Raw genomic sequence first — 18,624 nt, 5'->3', positions numbered from 1 at the left:
TAGAGATGAGGAGAGTTGGAATATATTGGTGTAAATGTGTGCAATAACATAAACTTTTACTTTCCACTTTAGGTAATCTGTTCCCCAAAGTGTCCGAGAAGCTAAATCAGGCAGCCCTTCCTATTGTTGACTTCCAGACCTGCAGTAAACCTGCTTACTGGTGGGACACCCTCAGGCCCTCCATGATCTGTGCTGGCTACGAGTCCCCAGATGAGCTCAAGTCAGCCTGCCAGGTGAGAGGAAAAAATAAAAACTGTTTAAATTGACACACTGGTATTTTTTAGATGAGGGTGCTACTAACTCAAAATTCTGTTCAAGCTTTTCTCACACATTACGTAACTGCCTTCCAAAGAATGGGTCGTCTTTTATGTAACACACATGCAAACATGTTTTGTTTGTGATCAGTCAGCCTTGCTTGCAAATGGCTTCACGGTTTTCAGGCGTAATTAGACAAAAGAACATACAAGGAACATTATTTATTTGCCATAATGAGGCAGACATGCAGATTAGAAATTAGAAAGAAAGAAAAACACTTTAGAACAGTATTGAAGGCTTTTACATTTCAATACAGCTTTATAAAACACAACACTGGTCTTTGCCTCACTCAAGAAATCAGATTGACCTTTACAGATTCCAGGACACAGAGATGATTTAGAGTGGTTGTCAAAATCAAATGTTCACCAATGCATCTTCTTACCTATACAGTAAATCTTTGTTGGTGACTTCCTCCTCCTGCTCTCCCATAGGGTGACTCCGGGGGTCCTTTTGCCTGCACGGCTGCTGGAACAAACACAACCTGGGAGGTGCATGGTATTGTCAGCTTTGGACCTCAGGGCTGCATCAAAGACAAGAAACCTTCAGTTTTCACCCGCGTCTCTGCCTTCAGTGATTGGATCAGCGACAACATCAAGAAGTTTATATACGAAAATGGCAAAACCAACTAGAGCTGATATATTGAAATAAAGATTTTTTAGCCAGTTGCTAATTTCTGTTTTTTGGTGTGTTTTTTTACAGACCAACTCATTGTTGGGTTCATTACATATTGCCCTCTGCTGCTAATAGGATTTGTAGTGTTATGCTCACTGATAGTATTAAGCTATATGGCATCTTCTCCAGAGAAAATGGTAACAACTTTTATTCAGTGCTATATTTAATATATCATACTTTTTTGCAGTATACAAACATTGCATCAAATAATTTAAAGAAACAAAGAAAATAGAAAAAAAACAATTTTATTTTTCTCTAAATTAGAGAGCTGCACTTGCAAACGGAGCAGTAACTATAATGTATAACTGATTGAAACTATAAATATCCCTTTTTGTCAATTTTCTATGCAAGTATTTAGCTTTCCTGTAATTCATGCAAAATAATTTCAATTGTCTGAAATTGCAAATAATAAGGATGTTGTGCAAATTATATTGAATTCAATATACAATTAAACAACAAGTGATATTTCATTCTTAGAAAAAGTTATGTTTACTTTTTCTGTGTGTTATTTGAGCTTTTTCTGTTCAGACCGACCCTCCGGTTCTCTGTGCTTACAAGCTCCCTCCTCCTTTCTCCTCTCAGTTGCGGGCAGAGGAATCCCGCAGGCTCAGATTTAAAGTTTTGGGTTCTAAAACCCCTTAATCACATGACCAGGCCACTCAGCCAATGGGAGAGCTCGGCTCAGATTTCAGCCTAGGAGGAGAGAGGGGAATATAGAGGGAGGAAGAGAAAGAGACAAGCACTAATCTGTGCTCATGATTTAGACAGCCTGCCGGTAGTGACAGCACTTCTTCACACTCTTTCCCGGCGTTGATTATCTGTGTTGAGGTTTTTTTTCTGAGTATTTGGATGGCACATTTTAAGGTGAAAGGGATTCCCACCACTGGGAAAAGTCCAAGAGTGTGTCCTGGAACAGAGTGAGGAGAGGAGGAGGGAAGATAGCAGCAGTTTTTGCCCTCATCTTAGCCTCTGCAGGCGTTTCTTCTGTGGAAGAATGGGGGCAGGAGCACTAACCATCTGTGTGAGTAAAAGCTACAAAGCCTGAGTTGGCTCAAAGAATTCCCATTCAACCTGTGATTAAGGGCTAAAGAATGCATAACGGGATTGTGTGCTGTTCAGTGTCTGTCTGCACACTGTTTTATGATGGTGTGTGTGTGTGTGTGTTGAATGTTCTGGTAGACGCAAGTGGCTTTTTAAAATGTCAAGGAGGGACAAATGTCTTCTCTTCTCAAAATCTCTCCAAGCTTTCCCTCCCTAGATTAAACTTTGCTCTTTAAATACATGACTACCGGCATTAAGTTGAATACTTTCACTTGTAGTCTTAACAGAGAAAGCAGATCCCTTGCCAGCACTACTTTAAGTCTGCCATCCATGTACAACAGTATAACAGAACAAGAGAAAAAACAGGCATAAACACACATGGTAAGCTGCATGTTTCCTGTTCATAGCTGTAATTCTTTCAGTGATCCAGTGCCTCCATGAGGTAATTTTCCACAGAACTTTCTTAATGGAAAGTGTGCTTTTAAAAGCATTAAACCACATTTACAGGCTAGTTTTTGTGCTGCATGTCTCTAGCCATAGTTTCTTTGAGCCGAGCAGCTGTTGCCTTTGGTTCCTGTGGTGCTTTTTGCTACCAGTTGCTTCAATGGCCACCCACTTTGGGACAGCAGCAAGGGGAGGGAGAGGGTGGAGGGCTGGGAAGGGAGGGCACATGCTTGGGCTTGCTAGCCTCTACTTGAGCATGTTAAAAAGACACAGGAAGATGGGCTTGCCTGTTGGCAGTTTATTTGTGTTTAACCTCTTTTAAAAGTCTTGTTTACCCACTTAGACTGTACAAAATGTTTCTGAAGAGCATCTCACCAGATACTTGAAATTTCCGAGACACTTGAAGTGGAAAGGGCAGACTTTCAACAGTCATTACCTTCCAGGGTCTCTCAGTAGTCAGTGACAATAGGTGTGTGTCTCACTGTCAGAATGGAGTGTGAATGTATTTTAAGGACGGGGGAGGGGGGGGGGAGATGAGGATTATTAGGCTAATCACAGCAGACTGTCCCAGTGAACAATAGAGGCAAATGGGTACCACCAGGAAGTGTTTTCCTTTATTCTTGGTTGCTTTGGTTCACCGGCTCTATAGTTGGTTGTATTGCCAATGGACAACTCAACAAAAACCTTGAAAATTGACAGTAAACATTTATGAATATCTTACTATAACGGTATAATTACAGTAAATAAAGGAGTAGGATTCTCTGCTGTGAAAGAAAGCTCGGAGGAAGGACTGTGATGTTTTTAAATGCTGAGTTTTTAGTTAATTTCACACTGACATAGTGACATTTTACATGTGTCCAACATTACAGCTCAGCTCTGTTTTGTAGGTGGGAACACAAATTTCATACATTGTCTGCAAATTGATCCTTTCAGATTTAAATTCTTGTTTTCTCAATTGTAATTTACTTTAAATGTAAATTGTTCTGTTAACTTTTTAACAGATAGATAAAGAAAATAAAAATATCCAGGACTGTAGGGAGAAGGAATCAGAGATTTAAGGGTTTACTATTAGCCTTGTGGTTTGCTTTGTCCCAAGAGTATTTTCTACTTATATTATATTTTTTCTTATATTGTGTTGTGGATGTTTAATGGATTATTGACGTATTTCTTCTTTTAAGTAATCTTTTAAGCATATTCTGCTGCGCGAATGAGCCATTTGAATAAATTGCCTTTTTGTTGTTCTTGGATATATAATTGTTGAGGCTGTTGATCATATTATGGTCTTGTTTGGGGTTTGTTGACATCATTCATTGCAAATCACCTTTAAATTGTTTTTGTTATGTTGTTATTGGTAATTTACTTGGACCTTAAAAGTCAAACACAACAGCAAGAAAGTGACTTATGACAGATAGACTCAAAATGTGGCTTTAACTCAAGTTGACTATCCTGCATTATCATGTGGTTTGTGTGAGTGGGGTATATGATCCTCCTCAGTTCTCATGGTTGGGCTTTTTGAATGAAGGTATGAGTGTGTTCACTGTGACATCACACATACATCTGTGTATGTAAACTGATAAAAAACATTGTGAGGTTAGACCTGTGAACATAATATCCAAGACATAAGGTTGTGTATGTGTGTGTGTGCATGATAGTAAAGACAGATTTAGGGGGACATCTGTTCAATAAGGCCTATCGCAGTCAGACCTAGCTCAGACCAGCTTAACTCTTAAACACCTGCATGTGTAGTAGTACTACTGGCAGTGTGACCTACTAACATTATTAGCAACAATGGACTGTTACACCTGTACAGCATACGATAAAACTATGATCTGTTCATTTAAAGTTGTCTATTGATTTAAAACAATCAATCAAAAGCTGTATTTTAAGAAAGAAAACGTTGAATCACCATCATTAAAGTTGTGTTCAATCACTCTTCTACATCATAAAGACATAAGACTTATAAAAGTAAGTAAGAAAAGTAAGAAAAGTACTGTAGATACCTATTTTAAGATCTTTCTTCTACCATACAGTTAAAAATAAAGGATTATGAACTTCTTGTACTTGACTTTGCATAAATATAATCACAGCTTTCACTGCACAGTCAGAATCTAAATTCAAGTGTTCTTAATTACCGTTTGACAGTTATCAGGAAGGTGCAATTGGCATATTTTCATGCACCTGTCAGAAAGGAGTGGATGACTGAGCACCATTAACACATCGCCTGTACAAGCTTCCCAAAATTAGCGTATTAGCACTGCCAGAGCATCTGGCATGGTAAAGATCTTGTCTCTTTAGCCATCTCAGCACCATCTGTGAGGTGGGTTTTAATCAGCTGACCTGAGCTGGCACATGCCTGTGCACAATCTGTCTGCCCGCTAGCGAATAAATTCAGTGGTACTTCCTCTTCACTCCCCGCTTCTTCCCTTCCCCAACTGAGTCACTGTGGACCCTTATTGTGAGAAAATCATACTCGGGGCCTCTCATTTTAGCGTGTGGGTCAGTTCACTCATTTGAAACGATGAACTCTGGAAAGACAACATGTCACATGTTGCAGTCGTAGCTATGGATACAAGAGTAAAACTTGCTCTGAATCTGTGTTGCTCTGAAGTGCAGGAAGTCTTTTCCTCCTCACCCAGTGTCTGAATCCTGCTGCTGGTTCCTGCTCCCAGTGACTACACATAAACAGAACTGATTAATCATCCTGTATTTAAATGTGCAAAAAAATCAATATCAATAATTTACCCAGCTCTGACTAATGTTGGCTCGTTACATGGAGATTTGTGTGTGCACTCGGAGAAAGACAATACAAGTGTGTTGGAACAGTCTGTGCATTAATACACAGAGATAGAGACAGCATGTGGCACTGTTTGCTCTGACAAGTCATCAGATAAGACATACTGAACAGCCGGTGAATTAACACACTAAATATATGCCTAGACTCTGGTTTACAGGGTTGTCCACAGAGGAGACTGGGCTCAGCTTGGCAATTATATGACCCACATAAGCAGCAAGAAAGCTATTTCTATATTGTTGTTCTTAATGGTTGCGCCCAGGTCGGATTCCCCTTGAAATCAATGAAATGAGACGGTGGAAACACTGCTGCTTTTGTTCACAGGGGAATCAACAAAAAGGTTCCTTTAAGTAAGACTTTAAATGCAGGACTTTTACCTGTAATAGAGCATTTTTAAATTAAATTTTTGCCCTTTACAGCTACAAGCCACTTTTATTTTCTCTTGATTCTGGCGGCCCCTGTGGACAATGGCGGAAGTGTTTGCGCGGCCTCATTTCTTTGATTTTGAGGGGAATCCGACTCACTGGCAGGCATTATAGTGCTGAGAATAACTATATAGAAATAGCCTGTCTTCTCACTAATGGTCATGTTTAAGTAGGTCACATAGAGGCATCAGTATTAAATTGAGACTGTTTCATAACCAGTTGAAAAGTCCTTGTTTATTAAGTCAAGGACCTGCATATTTATTCTGCTAGTGGAGCACACACACACACATACACACACACCTTTCACTAGATTAAAATAAAATTCTGTTCTGTTGTATTACTTCTTCTTAATAAATAAGCTTCATATGTTCCTGAAAGGTACACAGTCGTGCCAATGAAACCTTTTTATCTGACAGTCTTTCATATCTAAATATGGACATTTGGACAGATAATTCTTCCAGCTCTTAGCACACACACACACATTAATAATCATAGTGGTTAATGACAGTGACCATCACCTCACCTGAACATACTGTATACCTGTGTGGCTACATGCGTATGTCTATTTGCGTGTGTGTGTCACTCTGGCAATGCCTTTAACCAAAGGTGTTGCATGGTAACCTGATATCTGTCGTAGCAACACATTGCACGGCCAGCCCTCCCGGCTCTCAGCACACACTGTCCTCTAAGTGCATATCAGTACAGGAGTGCATGTATGGACTCCACAGAGACACCCCCACAACCACCGTCACCACGCACACCTATTAGTCTGTGGAGCAAAGTGAGCTTCCCTCCTCCAGGACAGGCTCCAGTGCTGCCCTCTGTGCCCGTAGTGTCAGTGAGTGACTGCTGCTCTCTGCTCTTCTTCCTGCAGCACAACAAGACAGCGGTGCAGGTTAAAGAAGACATGAAGAGGATTGTCCAGATACCCATACTGCGACCCAGGACAGTGGCAACCAAGCACACCAAGCTGTTTGGAGTATCTCTGTTTGAGCAGCAGGAGAAGGGCCTGGTGGAGGATGGTGTGCCTCTGGTGTTGCGGAGGATGGTGGAGCATCTTCGCAAGCATGGTGAGGAAAAGCACAACAGAACAGAATAGAGCAAAAAAAGTTGTAATTCTTGAAGTAGAAGAAGAAGTTGTGACATTGCAGTTTCCTCTAAATAAGATAATATATTATGAATCATTTTGACATATTATAATTTGGCTTTTTGTATTATTGTGTGATTTGGTCTAAATAAATGAGCAGATTCAGTTACACAATAATCAGAACTATCACCATCATACTCTATTGATCAGAAATTCCCTTATAATGTGACCATACCAGTGGTTTTGCATGTTTTAGCCCATTTACTGCAAATCACAAGTACTTTTGTTTCCATCCATCTACAATATGTTCAAGTACTAGTCAAATAGTAGACTAATAACACTTGCTTGAGTTATGTGACCCATCACAGTGAACATCAAGCCTGCAGCAATTGTGCAACACTACATTACATACAATACTTTACATTAGCATCATAAATCAGAATAAGTTGGAGGAGCTGATCAGAATACAAAGAAAGCGGAAAAAACAACAATAAAAGGCAATTTTATAAAGAAAAAGAAAAAAAGACACAGTGTACTTAGAAGGTACAACATCATTAATCCCACCATGGGAATCAATGTCATCAATGTGCTTTCACCTCAGATGATAAAACTTTAACAAAAATCTATGCAGATTGGACCAAGCAATAATCAAGCGTTTTCATTATCTATCTATAATATAAGGCCATTTGTGACTGGAACAGCAGCAAAAATATATTGCAAAAAACCTGCCTAGCATGCTTTTTAAATTGATCAACAAACATGTGAAGTGTACTTAATTTTTACTTTAAAAACTAAAGCTTGAACTAGTATGGCACTTATCTTTCTGTAGTTCTCCTGTTCGACCACTAGATGTCAGTACAAGGAAGTGGATCTCCTTCCTCATGGCTGCTGAACCATTTTTATAATACGATACAGCCAGTGGGATTATATTATTATTATTATATTATAGTCTTTATCTGCCGGATCTATTATTTTGGTATTTCAGTATAAAAAGTATTACTATCATTATACGGACATTGTTGTAGATGATTCTCTTACACTAGAAACCTCAGTGACTGATTTCTTAAATCATGAGCAAATGAAGCCAAATATAAACATTTAAATGGCTTGATATCACTAGAGTTAAAGTGAGAAAATATTTAGTCTTTCTTGTAATCTGGGTGAATCGATCTTTTATGTTGCGACCATTAAAATGTGGTTCTCTAGTAGCATCTAGTGGTTGCCATGGAGACCTACAACAATATCGCCAAAGACGATGGGAGGATGCAAATCAGCCTACTAACGTTATAAATTTGAATAACAGATTTCAAGATTACAGTAGAGTTAGAGGTAAGGCTACATAACATGTTCAGTATATCTCTAGTATAACTTCCCATATCCAAGTCAGGATGGATATAACTGCTTGGGGTGACAGTAAAAGCTTTAGTTAGTTAGTATGCTTTCTGTTCAGCAGTTGCTACAGGAAACATGTGCCATATAAGATCAATGAGTCAAATTATTGCACAATTACCCTCTGGAGAACAATGCATATTTGAATGTTAGTTGTTTTGATAGTTGTAGAGATTTCTGGGACCAACATCCAACCAAAACTCTATCATTTTAAGCCTGCAATGTAAATCATGATAATAAGACCACTTTTAGGGGGGCAGCTTATTTAATTTCATCCACAGTTAGCTCTCTTATTGAATAGCTGATAGATAGGGTTGCTCTTAATGTCATGTTAAATGTTAAAGTTCACAGTGTGTCTCTCATCTTTCCTCCAGCCTTGCATCAGGAGGGTCTGTTCAGAGTGAATGGGAATGTGCGAGCTGTGGAGACCCTGAAACAGCGGCTGGAGAGCGGAGAGCATGTGGACCTTCTCTCTGAATCTGACTCGTGTACGGTGGCCAGCTTGCTCAAACAGTACCTCCGGGATCTGCCGGAGGGTCTGGTAGGCTCAGCAGTTCAACAGGCACTAATACGTCACTACCAAGGTAAGAGAAAGTAGTTCTGTTTGTTACAACGCCAACATGTTTTCCCACATCATCATCTAACTTATAGTTTAACAGTTCTGTGCTTATTTGTCTTTAACCATCCTACCAGCTTAAGAAGATCAGGTTTTACTTTTTTTACAACCATCATGTGATTCCCCAAATTCACAATGTAATATTAATACCAATTAATAATATAATTGTAGTGAATATGTGGGTCACGGCTCTTATTGGATGATAACCAAGGCTATCTTTAGGTCCTGAAATTTACTGTTAGCCCTGCAGTCATCTGCACCAGGCAGTGCATATAAAGGCACTGCTGAGTTAAGTGTGTGTGTAGCTGTGTGTGTGTGTAAGAGTGAGTGTGAGTGAGAGAGAGAGAGAGTCTATGTTGCTGGAAACGTGCTGGATCTCATATTTCTGCCAATAATCTTGAAGGTCATAAAAGGTTGACAGGGGAAGCGTCTGTGCTCGCCTTCCGATCTCCTCCCTCACTGGCTTTAATCTGTTTAATGTGAGGAGAGTGTTCATTTTGACTGCAGTATTCATTTTGCCCTCATAGACTCCATAAATATCAGATTGAATTTTCAGGGCTTATAGCCAAGCGCTGCATTAGAAAACTGCTCTCTGGCGCAATACTTGGCCATAACTACTGAATAAAATGATTTTGGTGCACTTTGTGAACTTTGGTTTGGCCTCCTTGCCCATATTTGGCCAATTCAAAAACATCAAAGGTGTATGATGAATAGATGGATAGGCAGATTAAATTGCTGTATGACTGACAGTTCAGAATATGACCAAACCATTTTCATCACTATCAGTTTACAATGGTTACACATCTCAATAAGGACAGTAAGACTTAAGTGAGACTGTATTGGAGAGTATACACAGATATTCAGAAGGTCTGCATCAATTATTAGGTATTAAGAAACACTTGGATGCATATACAAAGACACTACAGGAACACAGTGCGTGACACATAGAACCACATACAATCATATGTATTAACAATATGTGCAGTGCATTTTATTTTCATAATATTATCCATGTAATCAGTCCAAAAGCAGCTTCATAATAACATATATGTTTACTCAAACGTGCTAGACCTAATATCTATAAGCCAAAAGAAAGTAAAAAACAAAACATCCCTTAATGTGTGTTTGTCTACTGCACTAACCTGTAAAAACCTCACCAGCTTCTCATGATAAATGGTTTAAAAAAAACAAACAAAAACTCACACATGCGACCATTTACTTAACACACTGAACTTACACAGCGGCATCAAGAGCAGTTGTGGTCACAAGCCATTGTTTCCCCCCCCCTCGCTCTGTACTTAGACAGATGTACACACACGCCCGCCTTCACACACATGCACACACTCACGTAGCACACACAACGTTTGCGTCACTCATTCATTTGGGATCAGTAGCCATATCCGTTTATCCAACTCTGACCCAATTATGTACCCCGAGTAATAGCATCAACATATTTTCAGGTTCTTTGCTCTAATGCTCAAGTATTACTAGTTACCACAACTCAAGATTAAATGTTACAGAGAGCAGGTGGATGGAGCTCTCACTGCCTGCTGGAAACCAGCTGGAAAACTACTTACTAAACGTAGTAGTTGAACACTAAAAAACATTTTCCTGCTTCAAATTAAATCAAGTTGGTCACTCGTCATTAGATTTTTGGTCATTTCATTGTGGGTGAAAAGCAGATTTTCAATGTTGAGAAATGGCTGCGTCCAGTATGGGAGCATTTATCAACTTTTCTACTGACATTTTTTCGCCAGAAGTTTCAGTTTTTTCCAGGAAACAGGAAGTGTTGGAAGTTATTGTAAATTCCTCCAATACTGCCTAAAATGTGGGATCGGGTATTGGCTGCACCAGTCTGATGGCCATGTCATTTATTAGCCTTGAAATGGGCCCATGCTACTTCCCAGCAGTATCATGTCACGCATCTATTTTTTCCCCAAGATGGTGAAGTCATGGCCTTCCCTACTCTGACGGCTTACCCAATATTATTTTATTATTATATTAGTCTCACCGTAACTCTAACCAATCTCACCAATCCTAACCAACAAAGTGTGTGTTTGTAGAGTGCGGTGATGATGTCTCGTGGTCAGATATGAGAGACCTGCTCCAGCAGCTTCCAGACATCCACCACAACCTCCTCTGCTACCTCTGCCACTTCCTCACCCTTGTGGAGTGCAACCACAAGGAAAACCGCATGACTGCCTTCAACCTCGCCACTGTCTTTGGACCCAGTGTCTTCCAGTGAGTGAAACCTTTGTTGTTAAGGTAGATGTGTTGTAAAAAAATAAATACCAATTGACCATTCTGACCTGTGGCCCATATAAAGAACAGGGCTTCTTTGTCTTTGTCAGGCTTTGTCACTAAAATGACACCTTTCACATTACACCCAGTCATTTAATCCACAGTGTGTATGAAAATATGCGTTAGTGCAGCTTTAAGGATGGCCCCAGGCTGTGAATTGTGAAAGCTTTAGATTGCAGCATGTGATGAAGCAACAACAATAATAGTTATAGTAAAAACAGTAAGAAATCTAACTTATTGCATTGAGTAAATGCTAAAGGTGTACTAGTCAAAGTATAAGAGCCTTATACTTGTACCATTAACATACTCACAATCCAATTCTCAATTACTGGGTTAGAGTTAAATGAATGCCTCAGTCTGGTACTGGTTTTAATGATTCACACTCAAGGGCATAGGAGGCAACTTGGCTCAACTAATCTAAACTCATTTATTGAAGTCCTTTATACAGACATACTTCAGTGTGTTCACATCCTTGAAGCTCATAAAGTAAAGTTTAATATTAAGTTTAAAACAAAGTATGGTGCAGTCACTGCGACCTTTACAAAACATGTTTGTTCCACTCTTTAAATAACGGAGGAGGTCAACGTGCCTTAGTCTGGAAAAGAAAAATAAGCAGGCAGATATTTAAGATAGCTAAATCTGAGGGATACAATTATCTTTTCCCTATTTCTGTTTAGTGAGTCAGATATTTAACATTTGTTTCGTATGTCAGAGCAGTTGCATGGGCAAAAATGATTCTACTCTTATAACATGTAGTACATATCTAGTAAGATAATAAAACACAAGACTAGTTTAGCCCACAGACATTGCAGTTGTTTTTGTAAATTTTGTCACCGCTTTTTTGTAAGTTTTTACCTGAAACAGAGAAGATGTCTCGGCCCGTATTTCAGAATTCAGCGGTCAGTATTGTGGGAACATAAATATTCAAATCTATACTCACAAACACAAATTAATCTAAAAAAGTTAGACATTAAGCACATGACTGCTGGAAATTCTCTCTGTACTGGTCTGTGTTAAAATATTTGGCCAACAGGTGGTGCTGCAGCTTATTAAGGGAAGATAAAATCTTTGCTAGTGATACTTCAGTTACATTACATTGTCCATAAATGTCCCATTAATGTCAGTGCCACTTTTGATATACATGAACCTCTGGAACCAGATGTTTGACTCTTCAAAGTCTGACATTATATTAATCAAAGGTCACACGCTATAGGTTAAGGACACTAACTGAGTCGTGAGTGTTAAGTAAATGTCATTTGACATATAAGAAATTGTTGAGCTTAATGTGTTTTCAAATGTTAGCATGACTTTAATAAATAAATGATGCATCAGTGGCTCATGTGCCTCCCTGAGCTACGTATCTCTGTTGTCACTTGTCTATTTATGATAGGCTTACTGTCCTAAATCATACTCGTACATTTTGACCTACAGCGACTGTTCCCCAGACTCGTGACTGGTGGGCATCTCCAGTAATAAACTGGGGCGGTCAGGCCGGGAAACCCTGTCTGGTAAAAAGATCAGGGCTCATTGGACAGAATAGAGAAACTGTACTGGATACTCTTTCATACTGTACAGCCTGTTCTTTTCATCAAAAGCTGTACTTGTGTGTGTGTGTGCGTGTGTGTGCGCGCGCTGAGGTTATATAATTAGGCCTACAGTTAGGCCCACATCCCAGTGTACATCTCACACAGCTGTTCAGTAGCATCAGACATTATACTTACTAGGGCAGCTGAATTCTGCTTTATTAATCAAGTTGATTAGAGTGTCCAAAACCAGACAGCCATTCATTAGCCAATTCTTGACTGTACTTTTATCGTTACTGTCATGTTTAAAGAATTTAATCAAATTGGTTTTCTTTAATTTTTCTTCTCTCCTGCTTCTTTTCCAGTGTGGCTCCTGGTTTCGAGGCAATAAAAGAGCAAAATATCTGTAACAAGATCATGGTCAAGCTCATCCAGAACTACAACAACATATTTGAGAGCGGCAGAGAGAGGGAAGGCTGCACAGAAGAGCTGTCGACCCTTATTATTGTCAAGGTGTTGTATACTCATAGGAGCACCAGATGCTAATGTTTATATGAACTAGATCTGTGTTGGTGGTCAGTACAACGCAGTGCAGCTGGTAAGACTGTCACATGTTGTGCCCATGCACCTTAAACAGTATGAGTTCCTCTCTGGACCCTCTGCCCATACACTTTGAGGAGTGATAGTTTAGAAATACAAGCTTACATAATGTCAAGCAGGAACTGATTTAGCTATTGATCTTATATCACAGCATCGCAGGAATTACTCCTCCACAGGTGGCTGTATTTGCTGCACCGATGACTGATGTCTTTATTGATTAGCTGGTTTGTCTGGTCTGCTGGTTTTCCTGGCGGCATCTTGCTGCTGCAAAGCTCAAGAGACAACATCATAAGTCCCCCAGATAGTAGATACTAAAAACAAAAGCCCAAATTATTTAGATTTTTTAACATTTTATTTTTATTGGAGATTATATTTCCTAAATTGAGGGTCTGTTGTCAAACTTTCACAAGCTGGGAGTTTCAGCTTTGGGTTATTTATCTTAGAAAGTAGGAGAAGTAACACTTAATCTTTAAGGTTATCTGAAATATTTGTTTCTGGGGAAAATACAATTCTGTTGGGGAAACAATTAATCTTTTATTTATTTATTCATTTATTTGTATCTTGTTTTTTTTCATATTATTTCTATTGACATATTAAGATAGCACAAAACAATCTGTGTCCACAACCCAGCCTAAACACACTCACATAAACAAGGGGGGGGGGGGATCTCAGTAACCAAAGACAAAAGGGTGGCTCATCCCAACCACAGGTCGAGGACACGAACGTTTACAAGAACACATATCATCCATGTCAAATTAAAGGCTACAAACAATCAATAGTGGAGGGACAAAACAAAGAGATGAAGAAAAAAACAGCAACAAGCAACAACAATAATAAAACATTTAATATATAGAGCTGTGGTCAGATAGAGGACAGGTATTGCAACAAGATTCCTCCCATTTCTGTTGACATCACAATTTCTCCATGTGAATAACTGAAACAAGTTGTTATCTTCTTTTCTAAAGTAATACAACTGGAAAGTACTGAAAAATAAATAATTCTCCAGTGTAGAATGAATGTTCTTAAAACCTCCTAATGCCTCTAAACACATCCAGATAATATCAGTGTCTTTGATGGTAGCTACAGTGATATAAATGTATAACACTCTTGTTTATTTCAACCAGAGGGACCTCATGTGAACATACAGGAATCAAGCAAACAAGCTACACAAACAGGGCAGAGATGCTAACAGAGACACACTAACCATCTTATACTGTATCACACGCAGCATTGCAAAACTTTGGCCAAATTTCCACTTTAGGAAGGACATCCTTCACTTTGGTCTATAGCCAACATCTTGATTGTTGATTAATGACTGTGTTATTGAAACCTGACATGAGCCATCTGATGCCACGGTGAGGTCACCAAGCAGCGATCACTGGGATTTAGCTCCACGTGGGTTTAACCTCTCGTGTCTTCTCTCCCCCAACCACAATTTTATAACTTCACCCAACATAGTGTCTGGTTCCTATGTGACACTATGCTTACCATGCAGAATAAAACTGCTGTTAATAAGTGATCACATGCAACCTGAGCTCATGAAGGTCCAGATTCATAGTGGCAGTAAGAATTAAATCTGGGAAAGCTTTGACAATATAGTGTCATTTTTTTGTGATAGCATTTCCAGTCACAGATGTCTGTGCTGTGTTGTGAATGTCTGTAAGGGCACAGCCACATGTGATCCCGCTGACCTCTGGGAAACCCTCTCAGTCTCAGTCACACATACACATACACACATACACATGATACACATACACCCTACTGTTAATGCCTTTGAACCCAGCACATGATCACTGGTGTTGCCTTTTCCTTCAGTCACTAAATGCTGATGTAATGCAGGAGGGGTCGAGAAAGTGTTTGTGTGAGTTCACGTGTTTGAAGATTGTCATCCTGTTTAAATCTATTCTGAAACCAGTTGTTAAGGCTCACAGAAGAAAAGCAAAAGCACCTGGAGTTCTTCTAAAATGGCTCCCTAGTTGTAAAAATATATTCCATAGCTACTGTCTTTATGAGGCTACAGTTACAACAGTAAGATCACTGGAGAACAAAGCTTACGGGCTTCTGTTAAGCTTAGATGTGGATTACAAATGTGACAATCTTCTTGTTCCTCTGTCTGATCCCAGGAGGCGCACGTGACAGACACAGAGAAGTCACCCAGCCATCCCAGTGCACAGACACCAACGCCGGTTCCCAGGACAAAGGTGCACGCTCGGCTTTCCAGCAGCACGCCTGCATGTGTGCGTCTTTGTTTATGCATTAATTCTCCTCAGTTTACCTGTTATGGAAATCTTTGTCTGAGTCTGTCTGCTGTGAAGTGCTGGGTTGTTGTTTGTGCGTGACATTACCAGCTCAAACTTGCATGAACCCTTCAAATTCCCTTACATCGTCCTTTTTAACACCAACCATGTGATCTGTGTGACGTGATTAACGTAACATGGGCATGTTTTGGAAAAGCTGTTTTCTAACACCACAGCCATTTCTGTGTGGGTCTGTGTAGGTTTCTGTGAGCTTTAAAGATGTTATCAGTGTCAGCTGACCCTTGTAAACTGCTTGGAATTGTAATCAGGTCACTCAGGTCAGTGTGAATAGATTACAACCTTTTTAATAGTAGGTATGTTATTCATCATTACTGAGGAGTTATCATTTGTTCTCACGATAGGAGTCTTTACAAATAACACTGTTTTTCCTTTTCTCATCATCATCAAAACATCATGTGCACTGCAGGAGTGTTTATATTCAGATTTTCTACACTAAATTGACAGTAGAAGGAGCAATAATACAACATCTAATTTTATTTTCCACAAGAGCTGCCCCTGTAGCCTGTCAGATGTAATAAAGATAATGATATAAGATAAAGAAAATATAATTATATAAAAAAATATTTGCTTAAGGTTATATTAATTCATGATTTTTCTAACAGCACCCTGGAAATTAATTAGGATTGCCTTGTAGCCCAACATTGTTATGTGTCCAGGATTGTTGTTTTGTTAGTTTTACGTCAATCACCATTATTTAATTGTTTTTTCCCACTATGCTAATTACACAGGATTTACAGTGTAGACAAATCAAACACCCGCTATCTTAATAAGCAAAGTTATATCTCTCGTAAAGTTTATAGTGTGCAAATATGAGATCCCCAGTTTTTTTCCCGTCAATGTATTTGTAGCATGATGCTTTTTTTGTTGGTAACACTGATTTAACTATTTACTGTTTATATAAATATTTATTTGCCTTTTATCTCAATACATTTTCAAAGGTTGGACATAAAAACCCGCCGCAAAATGCAGAACCTCTCAAGCAATCTTCCACTAACACTCCAAAGGCGAGGCCAAGGAAAAGAAAGGTACTGAAAACACTTATTACTGTCATTAATTACTGTGATTAATTGTGCTCATTTAGGGGGTTTGACCTAATGGTTAATGCGCTCTACTTCTCACATTTCCAATAAATACTTCCTGCTTTCTTATCTGCTGTATTGCCTTGGCACTGACTAGCCTGGGGCCATCACTCTGACAGCCTCTGATGCCTGTGACCTTGCTGCTCGGTCACATGATGTGATTTGATAAAGGCAATCTGCTGCAGGAAACAACAGCGCACTCATTTGCAGTGAGAGACAAACAAGGGCTATGGTATGCTCTTCCAGCAGTGTTGTGGTATTGTTGCACATGAAACCGAGCACAAGAGCTGAATTTGATCATAAATTTGATTATAAGGGTTAAAAATATCTTGTTTGTGTACATGTTGTAGAAATCGAGCTCTGGGTTCATATGTTTACTTTAAAGTCAAAAACAGCTACATTTAATTAAGTAAATCTAAAATTCTGTTTTAAAGTAGGTTACTTTGATCTCACGTAGATGCATAATTAGGTGCACATATGTTCATTTTTGTACATGTGATAAAATGACAAGTAATTTTTGTGAGTTATGTGCTTCAGTTTGACAACAAAGCCAGACTGAAATGATATCCTTCTGGTTGTTACGAATGCAGATTTAAACAAAGATGCAATAAACGCAGTGTACGTATTAATAAGACCAGTGTCAGTGTAGAGATAAAACAAATGCTGACTGACTCAGGAGGGTAAAAACATCTGCTGATGAAGGATGTTTGCTTCCGTCAGTAGTCAGTGAAAAATCTGAGCTGGTATGTATCTAAAAGTTGCTTTAAAGATCCCCTCCAGAAATATTAGGAAAATATATACAAATAGTATGTTTGAGACCAATAATTTGTGCCTGAAAATTTCCACATTAAAATCCTTAAAAATGCATCTACTTCTTGTCTATGAATATGCACATTTTGTTAATTTCTGAAGTTTTCCTGTTGGACCCAAGCTCTCCTATTTCACTGTAAAGTCCATTCTGAGTGTATGTGCATTGGTGGCTTTAAGTTTCTACATCAAACTTGTACAAATCAAGCTCGTAGTTCTAGCAAAAAACTGTGAAAACGGTATTGGACAACACATTTAAAGACAGTGATTACAAAAGGAAGGATGAGATTCAGTAAACAAGAGTTAGGCATTAGTCGGTAAGTGGATTAGTACAGTAAGAAGTATAGCTGCTGTTGAATTAAGTTCTCACAGGAAATGAAACACAGTACAGTACATCTAGTTAACATACATGTTATTGTCCACAAGAGTAATATTTAACTGAACAGCCCAATAGTAATTCAACAGCTAATTTAACTAGAATATTACACTGTATAGTGGCTGACTTGGTTAGTAGTGATCTCATAGATAGAAAGAGGAACTACATTCTACTAAATCACAAGTCAACAATCACAGAACAGCTACAGTATAGAAAAAGTAGTAGCTACAGATAATGCTCCATCAAGGATGTTTGGGGAGTAGATGTCAGTTGTTTGCTTGGGCAAAGATCTGACGACATGGTGGATGTAACAATGTCAGTTAAGCAGCAACTGCTACTGAACTGTACCAGTAGTGGTTGCTACTAGCAACACAATGTTCAAGTGAAACCAACTGCTGGTGGCAAAACAAGAGCCAACAGCAATAAAACTAATAAGAGTCTGTTGTTTTTGTAACACTTAACCCAATAACTTGAATGTCTAGATATCCCTCACTTTCTATGAAAATGAAAATGTAGTTTACTGCTCTTAAAGGTTCAATGATTTATCAAGTGATTCATCATCATTACTGATATTAACTTTTATAGCTACTATTTCCCAAACACTCCTGTTGAATCACCTCCATAAAAGCTGATTCACTTTCAAGGGCAGACACAACAACAACACAGCTTTGATGTTTGATCAAATAAATACAGTAAAAAGTATAAATTTTGGACTAATTGTCGCTGACATGGCTGCACATATGTTTATTACTGTGGCACTGCGAGGCAGAGGTGTTATAAGTCCATACATTATACAGTATTTATTTTTATAGTATATTTTTTTCGGCTTTTATGCCTTTA

At 38.8% G+C, this 18,624-nt stretch overlaps 2 protein-coding genes across 7 annotated transcripts in view; both read left to right on the top strand.

Moving 5' to 3' along the window:
- zgc:154142 (uncharacterized protein LOC555481 homolog) overlaps positions 1 to 944 on the top strand; it is a 21,223-nt gene extending 20,279 nt beyond the window's left edge. Inside the window, exons 24-25 of the mRNA XM_035659763.1 lie at positions 73 to 233; positions 747 to 944. Coding sequence (XP_035515656.1) covers positions 73 to 233; positions 747 to 944 — 359 coding nt within the window. The remainder of the gene's footprint in view (positions 1 to 72; positions 234 to 746) is intronic.
- Positions 945 to 1,812: 868 nt separating this feature from the next.
- Positions 1,813 to 18,624, top strand: part of fam13a (family with sequence similarity 13 member A) — a 55,521-nt gene continuing 38,709 nt past the window's right edge. The window contains exons 1-7 of one of the 6 annotated variants that reach the window (XM_035660965.1): positions 1,813 to 2,008; positions 6,563 to 6,758; positions 8,539 to 8,748; positions 10,844 to 11,021; positions 12,970 to 13,117; positions 15,328 to 15,405; positions 16,461 to 16,547. In XM_035660965.1, the coding sequence (XP_035516858.1) occupies positions 1,982 to 2,008; positions 6,563 to 6,758; positions 8,539 to 8,748; positions 10,844 to 11,021; positions 12,970 to 13,117; positions 15,328 to 15,405; positions 16,461 to 16,547 (924 nt within the window). In that variant the 5' untranslated portion in view covers positions 1,813 to 1,981. The remainder of the gene's footprint in view (positions 2,009 to 6,562; positions 6,759 to 8,538; positions 8,749 to 10,843; positions 11,022 to 12,969; positions 13,118 to 15,327; positions 15,406 to 16,460; positions 16,548 to 18,624) is intronic. The other 5 variants (XM_035660969.1, XM_035660964.1, XM_035660967.1 and 2 more) reach the window with 5 other exon arrangements.

This window comes from Morone saxatilis, unplaced genomic scaffold (assembly GCF_004916995.1).
Source record: "Morone saxatilis isolate NCDOM2014 unplaced genomic scaffold, NCSU_SB_2.0 Contig17, whole genome shotgun sequence".
Classification (NCBI taxonomy): Eukaryota; Metazoa; Chordata; class Actinopteri; family Moronidae; genus Morone; species Morone saxatilis.
The sequence above is the reverse complement of the archived record's forward strand: the minus strand, read 5'-3'. Positions and strand labels throughout refer to the sequence as shown.